At 46.2% G+C, this 25,867-nt stretch overlaps 1 protein-coding gene across 3 annotated transcripts in view; it reads right to left on the bottom strand.

Annotated features, from left to right (window-relative positions):
* The window catches only part of ARHGEF25 (Rho guanine nucleotide exchange factor 25), a 1,011,938-nt gene that overhangs the window by 665,435 nt on the left and 320,636 nt on the right, over nt 1-25,867 (bottom strand). The window contains exon 1 of one of the 3 annotated variants that reach the window (XM_069653607.1): nt 8-517. The exons of the other annotated variants lie outside the window; for them this stretch is intronic. Within the exon in view, the coding sequence (XP_069509708.1) occupies nt 8-101 (94 nt within the window). The 5' untranslated portion in view covers nt 102-517. Of the gene's footprint in view, nt 1-7; nt 518-25,867 lie in introns of those variants that run through there. 3 annotated transcript variants of the gene reach the window in all.

Genomic DNA, 25,867 nt, shown 5'->3' with positions numbered 1-25,867 from the left:
CACTTACCTCGGACTCGCGAGTAGCAGCAGCCGCACTTCGCCAGGACCTTGCGGAAGAGATGCTGGCAGGAGCAGCCGGGCGGCGGGTGCCCGCCCCTCATGGTGCCGCCGCGATGCCCGGCATGGCACCAGCGGCGACGCCGGGGCGCCCAGCTGGTGGGGGCAGGGCGAGGAGCGGGTGGCCAAATCTGGCCGAGGTGGCGGTGGCGATGAGAGGCTCGATGGGGAGGGGAGCGGGGGGCGGGAGGCGGCGGGGCTGGGGCGGTCCGCCGCCGCACAGTGATGGGGACTCCGCTGCTTCACCGCTGCAGCCCTCTCTCCGGCAGAATAACGGGGGCTAGGAGCGGGGAGAGAGGGGAGGAGCCGCGCGCGAGCTCTCCCAGGGCTCCCTCGCCCCCTCCTTCCATTCCGCGAACGCGCTCCTCTCCAGGCGAGGGGGCCTGGGCGAGGGGGCGCAGGGGGACGCGGGAAGTGGGGGGGAGAGCAGGGTCCCCCAGACACACCAGCACCCCCGCCGTTGCCCTCTACTCTACGGTCCAATAGAGGTGCGAGACTTGAAATATGAATGTTAGGGCTCCGGTAGGAACTGCACAGGGTTTCTGTCTCAAACATGTGCCCTCTGAACTTTGCCTCCTCTTTCTCCTCCGGGTGGACAGCCCTTGCCAACTCTCCCGTGCCAACCACCCTATATATGGGCATGTGACCCCGGAATTACGTCGCAGACAGACCCCGTGGACAGCAGCGTATTGACAGCGAAGCACCAACTTTTCCCTTCGGTGGGAGTCCATGGGAAATACTCTAGCTGGGGGGGCCTGAGACACATGCCGGGGGCCCTGGCACGATGGTGCCACCACCTCTGGGTTTACCTGAACATTCTCGCGCCCCCACCCCCCATCGGCTGTTTATTCATTGACAATGGCGATGCCCTTCATTCCCATTGCCAGTTGGGTTCACTTTGGAGCAGATTTGTGTCACTTCCCAGATGTGGCAGCCGCGCACCTCTGAACCCCCTCTCCATATCAGCTTATAAACCCAACCCAGACCCACCACCTATATACCATGCACAGCCGCTTCTCTCTTCCAGAACCAGTCACCAAATAAACAAACCACCTGAACAGTGGCGTAACACATTTGTAGGCCCCCTGCGAGCCATGACTAGCCCCACCCCCTCAACAAATCACGGGTCGCGCCACTCTCTCGGCTGGCCTAGATTGCCACACTTGCCCAATACATACGAACGTGCTGCTGCAGGGGTGCGCTGCACACGCCACTAGGCGAAAGATATAAATACGTGTTTTCATGCATTATACAGCACACTTTCTGAAAAAAATTGGCTAAAAGGCCAGAGCGTTTGCAATTGTTTTGTAGGGTAACACCAATGCAAAAATCCAATGCATGCAAGTCGCCAACAGTGCACAGGAACATTAATGCTTAAATTAATATAATGCTTTGCTATTAAAAATGCCATGCCACCATGAAAACATGTCCAACTGGCTGCACGATATAAACCAGTCTAGACACGTAATAACATATTACAGTAAAGCATGGCAGGCCACATTTAGACATACCTATACTGGTTTCACCAAAATGCCAGTTGGAGCAATAACTCTTATCATGGTTATTTTATCACAGATGCCCAGAAAAATATACAATGCTGCAGTAAGAAATGGCTAAACTGGTAGCACCCAAATGCCAGTCTAGCCAGGAAATTACACTTACCAGGACTGGTTTATCAGAGATGCTCAGTTAAAAAAAATCAAGCCAAATTAAGAAATGACTAGACTGGCTGCACCAAAAGGCCTCTCTAACCACTAATACCACGTATAATGCCTGCTTAGCCTGGACATGGACGACCATTATGATTTATCACACAATAGCCATCCCACCCCAACTGCCTACAGCTCCCCTCTCGCTCCCACCCCTTGCCACAACCCTAAAAATCAGCTTCTCAGCCCAGAATTACTGCCACGTCCCTTTTCCTTTTCCCAGTGCTTACGTATGAGGCTCCTTGCTTCATAGATAAGTACCGTGATGAGGAAGGGTGGGACTAGGAGTAATGAACTTTACAGGTAACTAAGGCAGGCATTGCCTCCATGAAGATTACCAATAAGTAACCAAGGGATTAAACACAAGTAGTGGCACAACACCATTGAGCTGACTGAGCTTCAGATCAAACCCTCATCCCCGCCCGCGCCCGCCCCATTGACATTTTGGGCTATGTTGACTCGACCTGGCTGACCTACAGAGCCCTGGACAGAACGGGAAGCAGATGTTAAATGGCACCTGGGTTTTGCTGTTAACAAAGGCCCAGCAATTACTAACATAAAGCATTTCACTGTTAGTACCTGCATTCAAATGCATGATTCTTTAGGCACTTTACATTTTTGTGTGGGTTTAGTACTTGCATGCCAGGGAAGTGATTGGAAGGGTAGAAAGGGGACAGGAAACCACTTATTCTCACAGCAGGCCATACGTGGGTGCTTTCTGACGTGAAGGAGAGAGTTACTGCTTGTAATATTGAAGCTGCACTAGAATAGTCTCATTAGACTGCCTAAATGAAATTCGATGCCCCCACACAAATACGTTTGCCCCTCCCCCACAGCCCATGCAGTGAGCACCTACCCCAACATTTCAAGGGTTAGCGCACCCCGCCCCCGAAATGTAGCTTTCGTTGTGCCCCTGAACACAAGCACACACACCATTCACCATACACACACACGGAAACACCAAGCCAACCCATTTAAGTGTGTAGCCTTTCACCAAACAGGCACCCCCAGGCAGCCGCCCCTACATTTAAGTGTGTACACTTTAACCATACACTGGACACACACATCCAGCCACCCATACATTTAATTGTGCACCCGTTCACCATATACTCACACAGGCCACCTATACATTTAAGTGTGCACCCTTTCAGCATACAGGTACACCCAGGCAGCCACTCATACATTTACGTATGCACCTTCACCATACACTCGACATGCACCCCCAACCACCCGTACATTAAACTGTGCCCCCTTTCACCACACACTCACACAGGCAGCCACCTATACATTTAAGTCAGCACGCTTTCACCATTCCAGTTCTGGATGCCACACTAGGAACTGTCTAGGCGATCGTTCACATTATGACTAGTTCTGGGGGCTCATCTGGAATATAGAGTTCAGTTTGTAACAATAGTTATATAGCACTTGTAGCCAAAGCGCTAAACAAATTAAAATAAAAAAACAACAGTATGTCAAAAAATAATGATGAAAGAAACCAAGCATGGTCCAAAGTAATAGTTCACATGACGATTCAAGAAAAAGCGCCAGCAGCAAACGAGTTTTAAGGCATTTTTCAATGTCAAAGGTGAGGAGCTCCATAGTTTAGGGGTAAGATGTTGAAATGAACAAAAGCGCGAGCAAACACATAGGGGGCAGGAGAGAGTCAAAAGAAATTGTGGAGCTGAGCGCAGATCTCTAACAGGGCGCTTAAAAGAAATCAACAAACAAAAATAAGCAGCGAGAGCGTGGGTGCTTTTGAAAGCTAAGCAGAGAAACGGATACTCGAATGGCAGTTTAATCGGAAACCAATGAAGGTGAGCCAGATCAGTGGGAACACTAGAAAAAATGGTAGACCAAAAAAGAATCCTTACCTCAGCGTGTAAAATAGATGTAGAGAGGAAAAAGAGCACAGTTGGGAAGGCCTACGTAAATAGAGCACCGGTAGTGTGGACGGGATAGAACAATAGTGTGTAGAAGAGTTTTAGATGAATCAATGGTAAGCAAATGGCAGACATATTCTTAATATTAAGAAAGGTTCTAAGTCGTTTCACTGAGCACTTTCTTTTCTAAGTACATTTTTGATGCAATTATTTCGAAAAAACTCTTTGAAACTCTTTTGCCTATATTATTAACCCTACCCCAAACCCCTCCCCATCCCTTTTTACCCCATACCCCTGCCATATATTTCAAATCGTTTTTTCGAAGTCATTTAATCAAAACAAATTACTGGGTCCTACAACTACAATCTGGGCCTGTGATGAAAAAAAAAGAATTCAAAATAAAACCAAGATTTTGTGCTTGGAAATGAATCGGAAGCTGGAAGGGGGGGATAAAAGAAGGCGGAGGAATCCTAGAAGAAGCAGGAAAATTAAGATTTCAGGTTTTGGGGGATTAAGACAGAGAAATTGGGAAGACATCCAGGATTCAACAGCGGAAGGAAAGGAAGAGAGATGCTGGTGAATACACTCATTATAAGAGGCATTTAAGCATAACCTGTTTGTCCTACGCATAGAGATGAACCTGGAAGAGGTGGTCTGAAATTAGGGATGACAAAGAGGATGCTTCCAGTGTATGAAAGTGGACCATGAACTGAGCCTTGAGGAATATCTTAGGAAAGGAGTGGGAGGAGGAACTCTTCCAAAAAATAGTAAATTATCGATTGAAGCTCTGGAGGCCTTCTAGACAGTACGGTGCTCAGGCCCGAAAGCCCCACGTGGACTGTGCCCAGTACTGGAGACCACACTTGGAGCAGGCTAGGCCATCAATCACAATATGACTAGTTCTGAAGGCCTCCTGTAGAATACAGTGTCAAGTTCTGGGGGCCTCATCGGTCACATGACGTAGTTCTGCGAGACACACCGTGAATATAGAGTCCAGTTCTGGAGGCCTTATTGACAGTATTGTATTCAGGTCTGGAAGCTCCAATTGGACTTTGTCAAAGTCTGGCATCCACACTAGGAATGATCTAGCTTGCTGGTAGCATTATATGACTAGTTGTGGAGGCTTCCTTTGGAATACATTGCCAAGTTTTGGACGTCTTATCGATCACTTTACATAGTTCTGGAGGATGCATCTGGAATATGTAATTCAGTTGTGGAAGCTATGTAGACAGTACTGTGTTCAGGTCTGAAAAGTCCATATGGAGAATGCCCAGTTCTGGAGGTCACACTCCAGGCCTCGAGGGCCAGATCCATGTCGGATTTTCAGGATACCCTGCATTAATATGACACATTTCCATACAATGATTCTAAATGTATGCACATTTTTGCTCATGAATATTAATGGGGTATATTCTGAAAACCCGTCATGTTTCCGGCCCTTGAGGCCTCGAGTTGGACAACCCTGGATCAATCAAATCATGACTAGTCCTGGAGGCCTCCTCTGGAATACAGTGTCAAGGTCTGGAATTCTCATCAATCACTTTTAGTAGTTCTATAGGCCCATTTGATCTCATGTCTGACATGTCTATCCAGCATAGCGCCTAAAAGATATACATTTTGAATATACCCCTAATGCTATATGCATCCCACTCCTAAGAGCTGTGGTATTAACTGTCACCACCACAACGTCCGGTCGTACTCAGTGTATCTGCCTCAGAAGAATGAAAGGCTGTGCAGACAAGAGTTCTAACCTGGTATTGTAAATTACATGGAGACCATTGGTGCGAGAGCTTAACCCGCTGAACTACCTATATATTTAATGCTGCTGATTTGGGAATCGGGTGTCTAATTTTGATTTTCATTACAGGGGCGAAAATTACCCTTTCACTCCTCCCTCCCCCTAAATATGCACAAGAAACGGAGCTCGGCCACTTTCCAAATTTGGAAAGTACAGTCTGCAGCTAAAAGTGTAAAAATCTCTATCGACGCAAAGGGGCCTCCTTATGGGTTTGCCAGTATCCTACTGGTAAATCCGGTGCGATACCGGCAAACAGTAACACTGTTAATGACACTTGGAATGCAGTAAATACCAGCATATTACATGTGCTGGCAATGGTGGGAATCCTATAAAAAACACAAGGGACTGTTTCGCGTTTGCCTACTGTGGGTTGCCCAATTCGATAGAGACACACAGGAACACACAGTTTCTTTATTGGGGTAGGTTTAGATGGGCACGTGTCTCTATCTTGGCTTTTAAGCGCGTGTGGGTGCACTATGCCATGCTAAACGACACATGTTAAGCCACTGTGGGCTGTCCATGTGTTTGCTGCTTTCTGGATGAAGAAATTCTTGATTCTTTAATAGGTTTTCTCCGTCAAGCAGGTGCAGGTATGTTCTAAAATACTGAAGACTGCAGACTAAGTTCCTCAGTGGAATCCTCTTTTTCAATCTTTACAATTTTTAATCTTGTTGTAACCTCAGCGTTCATTAATACAAGGATCCTTATTCAGAATACATTCTTGATTCTTGACCTAGTGAAACAAGCACAGAAGAGGGCCAGGAACATCCCAAGAGAAGTAACTCTGAAACACCACATAAAGCATAATGAATCTGCTATCCAAATCACAGCCGTAAAATCAAGAAGGAGGTTCTAAAACTCTGGCCCATATTGAATGTCGGCACCCAATGCCTGGACACCCCCAGATTTGCCATCAAAAGACAGAAAAACCTCAGGGACTCCCTGGTACATTTGTACAAGGACATAGTACCTACACCGAACCCTTTGTGGGTCTTAAGTCAAGCAACCGGCCACACACCTTGTGGATCGTGCAGTGCATGCTCCAGCACCAAAAGATCAACCAGCATTGAGATCGGCTGGCGTTTCCCATGGACACAAAAGACCCTTACCAACTGCAATAGCTGCAATGTAATCTACATTATAACGTGCCCATGTACCAAGTGCTATGTGGGTATGACAATGCGACCCATTAGAACACGTCTTGCCGAACACAAGTCATGCATACAAATTAAAAGGACAACTGCACCAATGGTGGAACACTTCCTTGAACACCAACACAACCCAGTGGACTTCACATGGTCCATTATCAAAAAAATGACAGTACCCACAAGGGGCGGAAATGTCCATGACCTTCTCTACAGAAGAGAACAGCTCTGGATCTTTTGTCTGAAGACCGATAAGACTGGCCTCAACGAACCAACTAGTTAGCAAACACTAGCCACAATGTGAGAAACAGGAGAACCGGATGTGAACACTACGGCATGCCAGCTGCGAGATCAAAAACAGTGCATCTTGGAGTCACCTGATGATTATTTCATGTCAAAGGCTGCCCTCGCAAGATAGCTGCTATTTTGCCACAAGTGAAGTATGACCACAGAATGACCATCGACTGTGTTTGAAGAACAAGGTGTACTGAGAGACACCATTTGTGCTGCCACTTGTGTACTGTTGTAATTTTGTACTTTTGCAATCTTGTAATTGTGTAATCTGTAATTTGGAATGTGACACGCCGATTTGCAGATCTCATAATTGGCTTGCGATCCACAACCTAATTGTGACAATATGCCGCACTGTGCAATACAAATAACACGACACGGCACACAATCACCGTTTTTGGGACGATGGACCTTTGGAATGGAATGCGATTAAACCACAAGCTTTCCATCATACGTTTTCATAACAGCACATAACTATAGCCAGTATCCTGGCACTCAAATACACAAAAGGCATGAGCGCCTCTTCCTCATGATAGCTTTTGGAAACGAAGTAGTCAGCTAGCCTGACTCCAAAATGGACGCCGCTAGGTCACTGCTGGACGACCATCTTGTGCACCGCACACGTGACGCGCAGCCGCGCCATGGTAACCATAAAAAGAGCGGTCTGGCGAGCCGCAGCATTGAGAACTCCTCGCGCGCAGCCCGCCAGACCACTCGGACGAAAGCAGGAGGTAAGCCCTTGTCTGCACAGCTGGTGCTCGTAGTCTCTTCCCCAAGTAGCGGGGGAACTGACTCGCGCTCGGCCTGACATTGAGGACGCAGATGGGATCGCGCGACCGGATCCCGTCTGTTTTGGTATACTTGCAGAAGGAGCTGGCACGCTAGTGTGCGGCCATCTCCACAGAAAACCACTTGAAGTCTTGGTTTAAAAATGTTAAAAAATGCTAGAATGCATCCATTAGTGCTTGCTCTTGCTAGTGTGATTATGCACTTGAAACTTTATTGAATACTGTATTTGGCCCCCTAGGTCCCAGGCCGCCTCACCCACCCGTGCACAGAACTACTTTCTACATGGAAAGGGTAAGCCTCCCCTTCCTCTTATTTTGTACTACTATAGGTGCAGTGTGTTAACTAAGAATCACATGAGAGGCTATAAAAGTGGGAGTTATTTACCAACCCCCCACACCCCTCTTTCCTCTTCCCCCCCTCCTGTCATCCCTACAGGGAGAGGATGTTGAGTAATGCAGACTACGCTGCCATTGTAACCTAGGAGGCACCCAATCTGATGCCCCCCATAAAAGCCCTGAGGAATGTGGTGTAGCCACCCTGTACCACAGAAACCGGTCGGTTGTCGAATGTCCTGACCTAGTGCCCATGAAAAAAGCACAGATTCAGTGTATTCTGAATAAGGATCCTTGTATTAATGAACGCTGAGGGTCCAACAAGATTAAAAATTGTAAAGATTGAAAAAGAGGAATCCACTGAAGAACTTAGTCTGCAGTCTTCAGTACTTTAGAACATACCTGCACCTGCTTGACGGAGAAAACCTATTAAATACTCAAGAATGTCTTCATCCAGAAAGCAGCAAACAAATGGACAGCCCACAGTGGCTTAACATGTGTTGTTTAGCACGGCATAGTGCACCCGCAGGCGCTTGAAAGCCAAGATAGAGACACGTGCCCATCTAAATCTACCCCAATAAAGAAACGGTGGGAATCCCCCATTCATCATGGGCCTCAATATGAGTCCGGCATTAACCCGCTGGTGCGACTGGCGGGTTGCCGCCGTATTCGTACCACTTTTCCGGCGCCTGATATCCCGTTGCCAACGGGACATCCTGGTGGCCCGGGATGTCATGTGCTGGAAGATGTTGTTCCCCATTCCTGTGGAGCCCCATAGGACTCCATGGAAGTGGGGAGATGGAAGACGCGACACCATTGCTAACGGTGCAGGGGCTTCCCTGAAAAGTCTGCGGGCGGGTGCCGGGTGCAACGGCACCCACCCAAAGGGTCGTAGTGTGGTGGTTCTGGAAGGGGTACGGTGCGACCAGCACCCTTATTTCCAGACCGCCACACTTGTAATGAGGCCCCATGATTCCATGGGGGAAATTCCCAGTATTACCAGCATTTTTTGGTGGCGGGGTGTCGGAATGACCGTTAGCTCCGAGCTGCTGGTAATTCCAGCCAACGCCACTTTTTTCCCACACGCCAGGCTTGTAATGAAGCCCAGGTCCGTGAACGCGGCGCCTACGTTTTGAGTATTGTGTTAGTTTCCGGCAGGTTCGAGTGTGTTTCCCTCTTTCTCAGGAATATTTGATTCTAGGATATTCGTTTCAGGGAGATTCTGGGAGAAGACGGCCCCCGGAAGATGGTTAGCCAATCAGGGAGACTCGAGAGAAGCAAATCACGGTGTTCGCTTTATTCGCCCACATAAGGCAGTCGGATCTCGGCTTGCCAAGAGAAGGCCAGCAAATCCTAAAAACATCCTCAGAGGAATTTTCCCTGTTTTTTTCTTTTTAGGGACCGCATTGGAAAGTATGCGTGTTTCTGCCAGAAATCATAGCAAACAGAGAACTGTTAAAGCTATATACACAGAGATTAAGGCGCAGAGGGGCGCGGGCCTCGCCGAGAAGGAGGGGCAAGGCAGTGCAGCAGCATTCTTGCAAAGCGCCCACGAAAAAAGTGCCTTGACTATGCAGAAATCCTGGGAGGTGGCAGTCCCACATCCAGTCCTGTCTTGTTAGTTTGACCTATTATGCAACACTTTATCGGCGCTTTAAAGGCGCAGCTATCTGTATAGGAGGATAACTCAGGGGCAACACGTTCATCTTGGAAGCAAGACAACGCCGAGCAGCATGAGTTCAAAACCCGGCCACACCAAGAGGCTGGACTCTGGCATTATACACCCAGTTACATTTTCTAGGGTCACAGAAGGACGGTGGCTGTGGGGAGGGACACACAGGCTGTGGTTGTTGTTTGATCTTTTTTAAACGCTCTCATTGGCTTCCCGTGCCATGCTAATTCTGGTGGCCATTCTCACCCACTAAACACCCATAAGGCGCCCTCCCCGGATCCCTAGGACTCAGCTCTATTGTGCAGTGGCTGTCTGCCATTTAAGGGGCCCCGTTGTTATTTCTAAGCAGTCTTCTGAGAATTCCCGTTTTAGCTGCAGAGCCTAGTGTACACAACGTGTCTGAACTAAGTGTGCCCTTCACACAACATATATGTCTGCAATCTTATCGTTGCAGGGAATTACTGCTAAAAACAAGCATTGGCAAAGCCAATCGTTGTGACTCGTTCATGGACCTTTAATAGACATCCGCCATGTACTGCAATCACATAATGAGGTGCTTTCCACCATTTACCACCTGTTGCCATCTTATAGCCAGGTAGTACCATTATGGCAGTGTAGAAAACATTCCTATCCCAGGCCCGACTATAAGCCAAAACCTATTGGGGTTGCCAGAGGTTGTTTCTTGCCATCTGGTGCTTGTAATTTTTCCTTGAACTTTGTAAATCCCAAATGAAAGTACAATTTGCAAAGGAAAGCAGGACTAGATTTGCCATTATCTGGGAATCTCTGGAGACGCAACTTGATACAAATGATTGCGCCTAAGATCACGCTGACAGCTCTTATGCTATTTATGCAGGACTAGATGCGCTAGAGTTCAAAGAACGACACTTTAAGTGTGGATATGTTAGCAATACCCGGCACTAAACAACTGGAACATTCTGGAGATGCATAGTGACGAAACGTACATGTCCAAGATCACACCTAGTGACAGTTCTTAGACGATAGTTAGTACCCGAGGTGGGTGTCTGTCAGCCTATCAGGTTGCTCCAAATCCGGGCTGACTCTCACGATCCAAGCCCGGGTTCAGGGCCAGCTGGGAGCTGTACACGCGGGAACGAAGGGCTGAAGCAGGAAAGAAACTGAAATGCAAGGCAAGTACAACAAAAACGCACAAACAAACAATGAAATAAAGAAAAGGGGCGCATTATTTAAACAAGGCAAATAAAATAGTTAAGGGAAGGAACTTAACGAGAAAACTAAGCGAGAGATGAAATACGAAAGAGAAGAAAAATAGGGGGAAAGGAAGTGACAAGGTAAGAAGAGCCAAAGAAAAGAAATAACTGTAAAATACGTAACGAGTAACGGATGAAAATAAGGAAAACGCCAGAGAGAGAACGAAAGGATGGAAGCAACGGTGAAGAGAATGGGGTAGGAAGAAATGAAGTAACAGATGTGAGAAGAGATGAACAAAGAATGACAATGTGTGATAAATACGGAAAGGGAGGGATGGACGAAGGAAGGAAGGGAAGAAGGGAGGAAGGAAGGGAGGAAGGGAGGGAGGGATGAGGGAGGAAGGAAGGATGGAAGGGAGGGAGGGAGGAAGGAAGAAAGGAAGGAAGGAAGGAAGGAAGGAAAGGAGGGGGGAGGGAGGGAAGGAAGGAGGGAGGGAGGGAGCAAGAGAGGGCCGGAGGGGGGGGGGCTGAGCTGTTCTAGAATAATTTGGCAGGCAAGTGGCTCTGTTATAACCCGTTCTGTTATCAGAGTGCGCTCTCTAGTGTTATCACGTGGTTGTAACACACTTCGACTTTTTAAAAAATATATCGGGGTATGTTAACAATGGAAATTACTTTTCAGTTATCCCTCGGCGCACACAATTTAAGACCTGAGACCGTCCTCTTTATAAACACGTGCCCGAGGGATTCCTCAATTTCAAGCGTGGAATAGTTTTGGTGAACGCTCACTTTGCCTCATATCTTTTACTTGAAACAATACGAAGCCCATCCCCGGCTCCTCCTCTCGTTCAGGGAAAAGCGTATTTAATCTGGCACTTGCTCTGAAATGTCGGTTTAAACCAAATTGGATAAATATTCAGGCAATCGGGATAGGAGGGATGGCTGAGCATTTATGCATCTATGCGGGGGGGGGGTCACTTTGGGTTGAGGAATGGGGACTTTTGGCACGTCCTTTGAACCCGGCGATGTCATCACAGGAAGTGACATCATAGGTATGTGTCTGTGGGCTACGCGATGGCGTGGACTCGTATTTTTTAAACACGTTCTTTTCTCTAAAACCAAAAGGTGACGGCCAGATGGGTGGCTTTCAATTAATAATTATCACTCTAATTGTTCTGGCTCGCTTTCCATACTACCAAGCTGTACCCCGTCTACACCTCCCTGCGAGAAGGGGGTGGGGCGTATATAAACATTCAGCGAAAAAGGAAACAACGAGGCAAGAAGAAACAAAGAAAAGTAACTGCTGTAAACTCAGGTAAAATAAGGACGAGTACCAAATAAAAAAGGGAAATACCAGAGAGAACGAAAGGAAGAAAGCAATGGAGAAGAGAATAAGGAAGTAGGGGAAATGAAAAAGAAGGCGGTGAAAGGAAGTAAGGGAGGAAGGGAGGGAGAAAGGAAAGAAGGGAGGGAGGAAGAGAGGGAGGGAGGGAGAAAGAAAGGAAGGACGGGAGGGAGTAAGGGAGGGAGAAAGGAAGGAAGGGAGAAAGGAAGGAAGGGAGGGAGTAAGGGAGGGAGAGAAGGAGGAAGGGAGTCAGGGAGGGAGGAAGGGAGAAAGGAAGGAAGGGACGGAGTAAGCGAGTCAGGGAGGGAGGAAGTAAGGGAGTCAGGGAGCGAGGGTGCAAGGGAGAAAGGAAGGGATGAAGGGAGGGAGGCAGGGAGGGAGGGTGGAAGGGAGAAAGGAAGGAAGGGAGTAAGGGAGGAAGGGAGAGAGTAAGGGAGTCAGGGAGGGAGGGTGGAAGGGAGAAAAAAAGGAAGGAAGGGAGTCAGGGAGGGAGGGAGGGAGGAGTTAGGGAGAAAGGAGGGGAGGGAGGTAGGGAGGGAGGAAGGGAGAGAGTAAGGGAGGGAGGGTGGAAGGGAGAAAGGAAGGAAGGGAGATAGGGAGGAAGGAAGGGACAAAGGAAGGAAGTGAGGAAGTCAGGGAGAGAGGAAGGAAGGGAGGGAGATAGGGAGTCAGAGAGGGAGGAGGAAGGGAGAAAGGAAGGGAGGGAGGGAGGAAGGAAGGAAGGGAGGGAGGAAGGAAGGAAGGGAGAAAGGAAGAGAGGGAGTAAGAGAGTCAGGGACGGAGGGAGGGATGGAGAAAGGAAGGAAGGGAGGGAGAAAGGAAGGAAGGGAGGGAGTAAGGAAGGGAGAAAGGAAGGAAGGGAGGGAGGTAGGTAGGGGAAGGGAAGGGTCTAATTAGGAAGAAGGAAAGAAGGAAAGAAAGACACGAGAACGGGTCTCTGTTTTGAGTCCCATAACTTGTCAACCATTAGATTGGGCAATAATAACACCAAAATCTTTGTTTTCAGCGCGGTTCCTACAATACCCATAACTTGGATACCACTGTGCTCTGGCCATGATGTCATGCATTGTGTTCATTGAGGTGGAACTTTGATGGGCACCTCCAAGCCAACCGTTGTGTGTCCACTGGCATTGGGCTGTGGTAATGCCCTGTAGACACTCTACCCGGGCCAAGGCCTTCAGCCATTCTCCAATTCCGGCCGGGGTCACAAAGTGCCCATTGCGCATGGCCTGCGTCCATGCCCAGTGTTCACTTTGCCAGTCATGGCTATATGCCAAGCATCTGGTAGACATCAAATGGTCACACTAGACATGGCCTGCACTTATGATCAGTGGGCACTTTGCCTTGGTCATGGCCTTCCGCCATGCCCTTTGCACCTCCAAGCCACCCACTGTATCCACTGGGCATGACCATCACTCATGCCCAATGAAAATTGTGTCAAAGGCCATGAGCACTGGTTACTTAGGTCAGATCAGGGCATTTGGCGATGTGACAGGAACCTCCTGAACACCAACAGGGATAGATGTCCTCCTCCTCCTTTCTTCTTCGAATTGAACTATGTTTCCAGGATTAAAGACCTGGGTTGCATATGGCAGAAGGACCTCAGCAGCAAAGGCCAAATTGGGAATAAAGTGCAGTCAGTCTTCTACACTTTGCCCTCCCTTTTGTTCCTGAGAAGGACCATGAGGATGTGGTGTGAGCCCTTGTAAATTCCTAATTGGATTACTGTAACAGCCGGCTAGCCCGGTCTCCTGCCCAGCAAATACATCGACTGCAGAAAGCACAAAATGCGGCGGTCAGATTGGTGTATAGAGTGAGTAAGTGCTCACCCATTTCAGGCTTGCGCCGGTCCATCCACTGGTAAGATTGGGTGTATGATATATAAATGTTTGAACAACTCTAGCTCCTTCGGACCTGGCAGAAAAGCTAAGTCTCTATCAACCAACCTGGACTCTTCGATCAGGGGACAAGCTGCTTTTGGCCATCCCTCCTTCCTCTTGTGTATTCAGAGGTGATTGAAGAATTTCTGCATTTGGATCCAGATTTTGGAATAGCCTGCCGTGGGAGATCAGGAAAGCAGAGTCCTACTTCCAGTACCGCAAAGCGATAAACAAGAATCTTTTTCAATAGGCTAGATTGACACTGATCATGGTATTACCCGAATTGTTTGAGTACAATTTTTCGATTTGATACAATTGACAGAATTACAGGGGCCCAAATTGACCTTCTGCACAATTGACGTATGGTCATTTTTATATATATGTGTTGGGGTAATAATAATATAAGGGGATTGGGTGGGGGTTGGATTGGGTGGGGGTTGCGGGGGTTTCCCCTTGCAACATATCCTAATTGACCGTTTAAATTCGGTCAATTGTGCAGAAGGTCAATTGTCATTCGGACAATTGTCATTCGAACAATTCGTATACAACCCTGATCATAGCTATTTAGCTAAGCCTTCTGGAAACTTGTGCCCATTCATGGTTCGTTTATGACTACTGCGCCTTGATACGATTTGGTTTGTCCATGCCGCACTATACAAAACCCTCAATCAATAAAAGGCAGCCATGCCAAGGAGACACTGTGCCCAGTGCCCTGGACCCTCCAAGCCACTCATTGATTCCACGGAGACGAGGGCATGGTCTCAGGCAATGCCCTGGGTTCCTGCTAGAATGCGATTGTGAGCAGTGGACATGGACTGTGGCTGCGCCCAGTGGCCACTTTGCACAGAGCATGGCAATGGATCGTACCCAGGGGCACCTCCAAGGCACTCATTTTGCCTGCTGAGGCCATGATTAGTGGACAATCTGCTTGAAGTCAGAGTTGGCGGCCACACGGCTGTCGTCATCTCTTCATAGTGGAGGCAGGAGGAAACTGTCTCTGCCCAGGGATCTCCACAACACCTTGGAGACAAAAGGGCCAAGTTGGTAAAAATGGAATGTCATCAATAAGGTGCCGTTAAGTGACTACCTATGGTATTTTCCCCTTGATTTTGTGTAACTTTATTGAACAATAGAACAATTTCTTATTTTTTTCTTCTAAACCACTTGAAAAGGGGAAAATATTTTCCATGTCATGGTGGTGAAGGCGCTATATCTTATGTTGTGGACCTGATGTGATTGAACATTGTCATACATTTTTGGCATTTAATTAAAAAACGAATTCTGGAAATGACACGCTTCTTTAACTTGGGTAAACCATTAGAGTGATGGATTAGTTCCTGATTTCCTGAGGTGGACCTCGCTGCTTAGCTCAAAGAAAGCCGAATTTACACCACCCTTGTGCCAGAGTGCGGGTTTCCTTTCATTGCCCACACAGACTAGGCTCAGAAACAGCTATTGTCTGCAGGCCACCACAGGTCCCCCTCACAGGCTATAGCACCCATGCATGGGTCAAAGACACAACTAAAGGGCTGTCAGTCGCGAGACAGGACACCACAGCCACGACTCTGGACAGACCCAGGGATCGAATCTGTGTTGCTCTGCGTCGTCTTGGTTCCAAGACAAGCGTGTTGCCCCTGAGCTATCCTCCCAAGATCGTGGTTGCCTGAATTCTGAACATAGTCCATGGGTGTAGGCATATTCTTAGCATATTATTCTGTACGTGTTTGTGTTGGTACATGAGTATGGGAAGGTGCGAGTGCGTGTGTGTTTTTGGGAATGGTGTCTGTGTATCTGTGTGTCTGTGCGTGTGCATGCTAATATGGTGTGGGTGGAAGTGTATAGTGCGTGTGTTCGCATATATTCTGACCATATTGTGGATTGTGTTTACTTGTATTGCACATGTGTTCTATGTGCCTAAATATGGTCAAATCATATTGTTTGGAGGTGTGTGTGTGGGTAACAGTGTCCTGCATGCGTGTGGCCGATTGGGGGTGCTTGTTGGGTATGTGTGTTGAAGTATGTATGTGTATATTCCAAACGTACTATTTGTGCATATTGTGCTCACTTTTATTCCTTGTACGCAGTATGTGCATACTCGTATTCAAGCATATTTTTGTCACCTCCATCAACTGTCAATACTGCTCAAGTTTCTCCAGGGGTTGGAGTTGGATGCAGGACTCCACTACCACTTTCTTTTTCCCAGTCCCACAATCCACCTTCAGTGCTGCAATAGGGGACCTCCTTCCTTCTAAGTCCCTTGCTACTCCTGCTCAGGGCGTTAAGCCTGGGTCTTGCACCTCCTCCTGCTTTTTCCACCTATCTTGGGCCAAAATGGCCACCTTCTTCCTACCTGCTATTACTGCCTTCATTGCCATCTCCTCCAGCCATTACCACCTCTTCCTTGTGCTGCTCGCCAACTCCTCCTGATAGAATGGCCTCTTCCTGACTCTTGCCTCTCCTCCTAATGTTACCAGGATGTACGTTAAAAGATCGAATCCAAAAAGATCGAATTACAAAATAGTTAACCCCACTTGTTCACATTTAGTAATTCGATCTTTTTCATTTTTGTCCCCCACCACGCATGTAATGTATGCGGGGACACCCCTATGACGCCCATAGCCCATAATACCGAACTAGGGTAGCAGGGGACACCCCAGCTGTGGGGTGCCTTTAAAGGCCCCAAACAGAAGTCCCTTTCACATGAATGGCAGGCATTTTAAAAACTGAAACAAAAATGGCCTGGACTTTGTTTTTGTTTTTCAAGTAAAAATTAAAGAGCCACGTGGAAAGGGGCCTACCTGTCATTACCAGTGGGTAAGCAGCATTTTAATTTACAAAAGAAGGGGGAATCAATGATCTCTGTCACATGGAAAGCAGGACTGTTAAACATTGAAAACAAAAATGGCCTGCACAGGTGTGTGCAAATAAAAAGTTAAAAAAACTAAAAGTGAAAAAAATATATCGCTGCACACAGAAAAATGTCAGGAAAACAAAACATTTGGTGTGGGTTGGCCAAAGGCAATGTATATTATGTTCCACCTACAAAACTCCGGTGACATTTGACGAGCCACTTTGTCTTCATGGAAAATGTTAGCCCAAGGCAGACCCTTTTGCTGTCTGTGGGCAAAATTTCACAAGGACATCTCACACTTCCTGCCTGGATGTCACATCTCCCATCTAATGACAAACCACAATAAAAATGTCCTGCTAAAGGCATTGAAATTCAGTGTTCTCCAGACCTGCTGGCTTTGAAAGCATGGACTTCAAGAAAATATACCCTTTGGCTGGAGCATGAATAAAATGTGTGAAAATGGGGGCACCCACTTCAAAGAGCAAGCTTCCAACACAAAGGAGATTGATTAAAAATAAACTGTGGGCACAGGCTGACCCAGTGAAAACAAATGGCCGGAAGGCAGGACTCAGGGCCATTTGTCCCACATGAAGACTCACAATTAATTTAAAAGTACTATTATCATTTAGGCCTTTTTCTCAGCAACCATAAGGCGGATTGATTTAATTTTTATACAATTGTTTATGTAATTTCCAGGCGATTTTGGAGATATAAAACCCATCTAGCGGTGACCCTGGGAACTGTAATGGCCAGTTAAACTAGTTGCTGGCTGAACTGAACATGCTCCAAATGTGATAGATGGTGAGCAGGTGAAAAATGAAATTAGGTATATGCTTAATAACGTACATATTCATAACTGTAGGGCTTTTTATGGAAACTGCAAAAAAGGTGCCAGATGGCCGTGCTACATGGTACGGATTTGGTGGTCGACTTATCTAATTCTCCATGATTAGCTGAATCAGAAAATATATTTAGTAGGCAAGCTGTTAGTAAAATTATGACGTTCTGATACATAACGCATTTCTGCCAAAAAGTTAAAAGGATGACAAAGGGCGATTACAAATGGGAATTACCATATGTTGCTCCAGACCCCTAAACCAATCCTGACTTGGAGGCTGGGGTTGGGAGGAGAGAGAAGGGTAACTGTCCCATCCTAGTGGCAGGGATTATTGCAGGGTACTTCCCCAAGATTTGTAAAATTGGTGGTGTCATCGATTCTATATAAGGGGGACTGCACTAGGACAGGGGAACAGAAAAAAGGAGATGCACAGGGAAAGACAGAGAGGAGAGACAGACCATCATGAAGGCCTCAAAACTGACTGTGTCCACTGGTGGAAAGCGGGGGGCCATCTTTGAGAGTGGAGTGACCAGACCCCTGCCCTATCTTTCCAAAGGGTCCTGAGATGCAGCTGGCTTTTCTAATTCTTAAACAGAGGCTTGCTATATAAGTAGAACTGAGCTCTAGAAAACCAAAAGGTGCGGGAGTCTGCTTGCCTTGAATCCTTTCCCTTTATAGCGGGTGTGAGGGGTGCAACAGTGTGTAGATCCTTAGCCTATTTAACCAAAAATATTAATTTAATTAATTCCCCATTTGGCAGAATATATATAAATGAATTGGGTAATCCTTGTTGTCCAGCTGACCCTGACACAGGCCTTTCAGTAAAGGGGGTCTGAAATCCAAAATTCCCAAAAGCATTCCAATGTTTCTGTAGACCAAAGCAAGGGGGGGTCTGAAAAACAAACCGAGAAATCACCCTGTGTTTATTTTAATCCAACAGTGTGGGCAAAATCATAATTACCAATCTTGAAATCCTTCTGCTAACCTTTTCAGCCTGCAGGAAAATCAAAATCGCACAACATTACACGATACGTGCCTTTGTGATTTATCAGGGTAATTATTTCATGAATTGAAATGTGCAGAAATTGAAAAATTGTAATTGTGTTCTTTTTAATTTCACTTTTGTGACTTTTTTATGCAGAGAGAAGTTGATTGTGTTGTGTCACGGATAAAGTGGTGTTTGACATTTTCATTCTAATTTCAAATTGGACAAGAGCAGAGTGATGTCATGAAGGAAAGATACAGAGATGTGCTTAAACGATATGCACATACTTAAAAAATGAAGATGTAATTGAAGTAACAAGAGAAACATGTAATCAAATATGAAGAAATCTTATATGCAAAGAAGATAAAGTAACCTGCTGACTAATAAGTGTATATATGCAGAAATGCAACGTAGACGGGACATATAGAGGCTTGCGGCAGAGGAAAACATAATGTGGCTTGGGCAGCCATGATGGAAAGATGGATGTCAGACTCGTGCTATAACCAATCAAGCTACCTCAGAGACAGACCAGGGCTGCGAAGTCAGGAGACGCTAGAAAAAGGCTTTGTGTGTGGAATAATGAGCAGTCTATTGGCCTGAGATCAAGGATTCCATATCAAGGAATAATTGCAAGGCACAAGGGGAGTCAAAATGATAAGCCATGTACATAAGACATATTTCTCTTAGATTAAGTAAAGAGGAAAACATCTGCAATTAATGATGTGAAAAGCCTATACAAGGTGAAGTGAACAAGTCCCTAGAGGTTCAGAGGAATAATGACACCTAGCACAATTGAATCAAATAGCTGTAAATAGAAGTTTGTAATGGACAAAATCATGATCCCTCACACGTGATTCAGAAGTTGAAAACAAGGGCTCTTCATTAAGCTCCAGGCGAAAATATTGGTGTACCTACACTCCCTTGAACATCCCAAAACAGAGAACACGCTGCAAGATCAACTATAAAGAAGAAGCCTTGGTATGGGGCCTGACCGATGAGCGATGATTGACTGATTGGGCAAGTGGGTAGTAATCTGACGTTGTTCTCTGCACCTAAGTTTTGTTTTGCTTACGTGCCTCTAATGAGCCGAAATTCCAAGGTTGGGAGAGAATGCCAACCAATCTGAAGGTCTATGTAGCAACATGCTATTCAGTGTTGCACAGGCCAACCCACTGTTGTTATTCTGCTATAAACTGTATTATACGTATGTTGAGGTGGTTCAAGGCGTTCCCACTAGATAAGGGGCATTCAGTTATATTACTGATACATGATATATATGTTTATATGTTCCTGTAACCAATCCCTCCCTTCAATAGGTTTTACAGTTTGCCATGTAGGATGACGTCATAAATGACGCATATCGAGGTATAAAACTGTGTATTATCAAATTAGAGTGTGAGTTTGTGGACTACAGTTTGTTATTTCGCCAGATTGCCCTACTTTATTTTGTGCTAATATTCTTTGAGTCTGTCTGATTATTTGGGTCTGAGATCACTATTGGTAATTCCATCTAGCACACAAGAGCACATTTTCGTAGCAGTGCAGATGGTTCAGGTCCAGTCGACCTGGACCAAGATCTAGACTCTTAGACTCTCGACTACTTTCACCGTTAGCCTGAAGATCGTGGAGCTTCCTGCATAGAGCGGTGTGCAAAACACACGTGTGAGAAGAGTCGGTTGGCAGGTGCCCCTTTGATGAAATTCCTGTCCGGTCCCCGCAGGTGCCCCACAGACAGAAGGCAAACTGGTTGATTGGGGAAGAGTCGATGCCGAGGGAATCGAGCTGAGCACAGATGTAAGTAGAGCATTGAATGTGTCAAATATAGGGGGAGAGACTGTATTGTAAATATATGTATAGAAGTAACAGGATTTTTGGGGATTAGAAATAAGAGAAATAGATACCACAATTCCTGGTTCCAAGAGGGGTGGAAGGGTATGCACAAAAAAACTCCAAGTAAGGGGCTTTAAGGATCCCTAAGGCAAAGCCAAAAAGAAGAATGCATATCAAACTCCAAAATGGGGTAAGAAATGAGATGAGATACATTTACTAAAGATAGTAAAGAGAGGGGTACTGTGAGAAACCGGATGGTGTCTCACCCACTAGTCCCCGGAGATCGGTCATCCAGGACACATTCATCGCTTTTTGATCCAGTTCCTGGGGGTGGACCAGTGCGGGAGGATTACCTGTGTTCGTGGAATGGGAGTGGGACACCAGATGGTGAGACACGGTATCCCCTTCCCTGTAACACCTATACCCCATCCTACCAGGTAGGATAGTTAGGAACTCAACGACCCGTCGACCCCCTTTCACACCACAAACACTTTCTCACGGACAGCCCGTTATGAGAGAAAACAAACTAACACCCAAGCCATATACCTGACATGTCCTAATTCAATGGTCAGTTAGGGTCAGCCAATTACTGACCACCACGCACACCTGACTTCCATTACACTTCCAAACACAGATAAAAAGTGGAGCACGAGAGCACACTCTGAGCAAGGCAAAGCCCCCGAGGAAACAGCAGTTCAGGGTGGCAGTTTATTGAGGATAAAGATGACGAAACCGAAGGGGATCACAAGGAGGGAAGTTCCCTTGACTTTTTTGACAAGGAACCATTACTTTCATGAAGCTTCGAGAACAGAAAGCGTAAGACCACGAAGCCAGGCTGCAGAATCCTGCACTGTGTGTCAGAGGTACCCGGGGCCCTCCAGCGTCGATAATCAAGGTGGGCAGAATCACCAGCTGCCATGGTACTGGCCTTGGCTCCAAAAACAAATTAACATCAACACAGCTGTTGAGTTGGAGAGACGGATAAAAGACCGGTCTGTGTTGATGCCAATGTTGCAAGTGGCAACATTGTATGGCGAGCGGTGGAACGACCATTGTATGAAACACGTGTGATAACCAATGCAAGTAAAGCTTAACTGCAGATGAATGATTGAATTTGAAACCAAGATATACAATACCTTGGACAGAGTGGTCCGGCACCCCGTGCATGCTCAATCAAAGGTCTCTGTAAGGTGTCCAGCTGGCAGTTGACAAAAGCGAAAGAGTGGCAAAGGATTGTGAATCGAAGTGTACCTACAATGGATCAAGCCAAATCCTGTGCACAATCGAAAGTCTTCGATGTTGATTTAGTAAAGAAAGTTGATGTCAAAGTAGATAAAGCTGGTCAGAGCCCAATGGAGGGAGATCAATGAAAGCTTTGTGTTAAAGCCAGTTTGTGTTACAATAGATAAATTGGTCCGAGCACAGCAGAGGGAGACTCATTGAAGATTTTGTGTTGGAACGGATCTGAGCCTGGCAAAGGGGGGTCCGAGGTGAACCGTGAATCACCCGAGAAATTGGATACGTGGAAAGCCTAAGAAAATTGTGTATATGTGAAAATATGAACTTTGTGTTAAAGTGGATATGAGCCCGGCGGAGGGGGATCCAAGGTGAACAGTAAATCACCTGAGAAAAGTGTACGTAGGAGAATCCTTTCAAGCTAAATCCTGTGCACATTCGAAAGTCTTCAATAGTTGAATGCGCACTACAATTGGTCTGAGCCCGGCTGAGGGAGACTAATTGTGACGGAGAAAGGATCTGAGCCCGGCTGAGGGGAATCCGGGGTGAACCATGAGTCACCTGAGAAAACTTATTCTCTAAACATTGGAAATGGAGATCTGAGCCCGGAAGAGGGATATCCACAATACTGACTGTGATATAAAAAGGGATCTGAGCCCAGCTGAGGGGAATCCAGAGTGAGATACACAAATTGAACTCTAGAGAGAGGAGAGGAATTTTTTGTTTATTTTGTTCTTGTAGATCAGGCCTTCTGAGTCAAGAGACTTTGGAAAAGCAAATAGACTTGCAGCACAGAAGGCCATGATGCTGGTAATGGAACTGTGTCCTCGTGCCGGAGAAGCCAGAGTGTTTGCTTGTGTCTGTCTTACTGTTAATACCATGCCTTCCTTACATGTGGTGTCAGAAGTGGGATGTGATTCAATTGATAAAAATAGAAAATCCATGCTGATAATTGTCGTACCACCAGAAGGGGAAAATAGGATTGTTTAACATCTTGACTCTGACCGTGTATCCACTCTGAAAGAGGTTTTGCTTCTTCAACTACATATCCGACTCGTCAACACGACCTGTTCTTTAAAACCCAAGTACTATTAGATACCCTCCCACTCTCTCATTATAATATCCAACAGTGGGATTGAATAATATTTAAAACCCGACCAGCCTTTATCTTCATTAGACCAAGTGCCCTAAACCCCCACTCCTGAATCTTTTATTGGTACACAAATACCATCATCTGTGGGGCAATTAGGGTTGGAAACCAACCTACCCCAAGCATTCCTTTCAGTGGAATCAGACTCAGAAGGATCAGACGACTTCAAAACTTTATCAGACGCAGTCAAAACTCAGAAAAAAACACTGACAGGATTCTTACCCCACCAGAAAAAATGGCAGACCTAGAAGCTGTCATAGTCCAGTTGGCCGCTCATCAAGTGCAGGCCGAAGCCAGGTTTCAAGAACATTTTATGAAATTGGTTGAGTTACAAGCCCGACCCCTACTATCACAAGAGATATCTTCAACCATACCTACAAGGCAAACATCTAGCAAACTTCTTTCTGAATTTCAAATGATTAGCCGAAAATTTAGGATGGGAAGAAAAACTAAAAAGATGCTATTTGGGACCCTTGTTGAAAGGTGAACTACAGACCAACTACTCAATCATGCCCATGGAACCACCTTTGTATCCATCAAGGAAGGGCTTTTGAAGAGAGTTGGACAAACTTGTAACTTCTAATGGCAAAAATTGAAGGCCATTCGATTAAATCCTGGAGAAACCCCCCTTGAAATGGGTGAACATGTCAAAAGCACCATAGCCCTTTGGATCAATAACACATCCCTGGAAGAATTAATAGAAATTATTACATTAGAACAGTTCACTAATTCCTTAGCCCCTTTTTTGCAAAAGACCATATTACAATTGAGTCGATCTACCGTGGCCATAGCCATTGAAACTGCACAAAACCACTTGGATGCAGCCAAACACTTCCACTCGGTATAACGAGGTGAGAAACAGAAAGATTACAAACCTACCCACCGATCCCAACCTCAGTGAGTAGACAAACCAGGAGGGTCCTATAAAATCAAGGAATGGTTATCAAAGGAAAGAATAGAATACAAAAGACCTGACCCTAAAAATTGAGAAGAAAGTAAAAGGTATGAAGCAAAAGGAAGCAGACCAACCCCTCTTATCTGCTTTTCATGTACAGAAATTGGGCATTTGGCCAGGCACTGTCCGAAAAATGTAAAAGATGAACCTATAGAAATAGGCTGTTTAAAGGGAGAGGAATGGGGATAATCCAAAGAAGATCTAGAGACCTTCAGAACATGTTTATGTCAGTCCTCTGCTGACTTCACATATGATAAGGCTTGGGTAAATAGGAAGCAAGTGAAGGCGTTAATTGACTCTGGTAGCAAGCAAACCACTGTAAGAGCTGACCTGGTCACAACATCAGACCTTGAAAACGCTACCCTAGTTAGACTTACCTGTGTACACAGGGACAATGAAGTATACCCCAAAATACCCGTACACATTGAAATCAGGGTTGAGTCATGTTTAATATCTTCGGCCATCATTCCCAGGCTCCCTGAGGAAATCAGTGTGGGTTGGTATTTCCCTACCTTTTCCACTCTTTTGCAGGAACCCACACCTCCATATAGAGAGTTTTCACCCCAGGACTGAAGGCACTCTGATTACTATTTCCCAAACTCTCCAGTATGGGACTGGGAGAAGACAGAATCCCATGAAACCTCCACCAGATATAAAGTGCCCTTAAAACCAGAGTCAACCCCTAGAGACCAGTTTGTTGGTTATTTTCGAGATACCAGTAAAGCCAACTCTCCTCTACCTACACAATAAAAAATACATCAGTGGAATATGTGACAGTCCCTGGATATATTTCAACCCTGTTCTTTCCCAGGTCTGAACAAGGAAGAATGTGGTCAAAGACCAGTTATATTCACCCTGCATAGAAAAAGGGTATTTGAGAAACCTGAAGGTGTCTCACCCGCTAGTCCCAGGGGATCTGTCATCCAGGTGGCCAGGACATGGCAATCGCTTTTGGACCAGTACCTGGGGGTGGACCAGTGTGGGAGGATCACCTGGAAGAGGGGTCTTTGGGGTGTGGAAGTGGGACACCAGAAGGTGAGACGTGGTATCCCCTTCCCTGTAACACCCTATCCCCATCCTACTAGGTAGGATATCTAGGAACTCAAGCCCTCCCACCATTCCCGACACAAACACTTTCTCACGGACAGCTCACCGTGAGCGAAAATGGACTAACACCAGAGCCGTATACCAGACATGTCCCAATACAATGGCCAGGCAACATCAGGCAATTACTGGCCATTACACACACCTGACTTCCATCACACTTCCCCACACGGATAAAAGGCTGAGCACGAAAGCACACTCTGAGCGAGGCCAAACACACGAAGAAACAGCTGTTCCAAGATGGCAGTTAGTACAAAGAGAGAGACGGTGCGACCAGAGAGAGTTGCAAGGAGAGAATTGCCTTTTGACCCTTTCAGACTGTTACTTTCGTGAACCTTGGAAAATAAGAAACCTAAGACCAGGAAATAAAGCTGTACAAACTTGCATTGTGTGCCAGAGGTACCCAGGGCTCTCCCGCCATTGATAATGAAGGTGAGAAAGAGCAAATGCTGCCGTGGTACTGTCCTTGGCTCCCACAAAAACAAAGCAGCGCCAGTAAAGACAGCATAGCCAGTGAGTCAGAGAGACTGATACCAAACCCACCTATGTTACAACCAAGACTGCAAGCAGCAACATTGTATGAAGAAATCTAAAGGGAATATTGTGTGAAATGTATGAGATAAACAACGTGAAAATAAGTGAAAACCAGAGGAGTTATTGAGCTTTGCAAGGACAAAAAAGATACCATAGACAGAGCAGTCCAGCACCACATGGGTGCTCACTCGAAAGTCTCTGTCAGGTATCCAAGTAATTGGCAACTATTTAAAGGGGAAATTTGAGATTGAAGTGGTCCTGTAATGGGTCAAGCTAAATCCTGTGCACATTTGAAAGTCTTCAATAGTTGAATG

Source organism: Ambystoma mexicanum, chromosome 3q, assembly GCF_040938575.1.
Source record: "Ambystoma mexicanum isolate Mex_15411 chromosome 3q, UKY_AmexF1_1, whole genome shotgun sequence".
NCBI classification, from domain to species: Eukaryota; Metazoa; Chordata; class Amphibia; order Caudata; family Ambystomatidae; genus Ambystoma; species Ambystoma mexicanum.
This window is presented reverse-complemented; position numbering and strand designations above follow the sequence as displayed.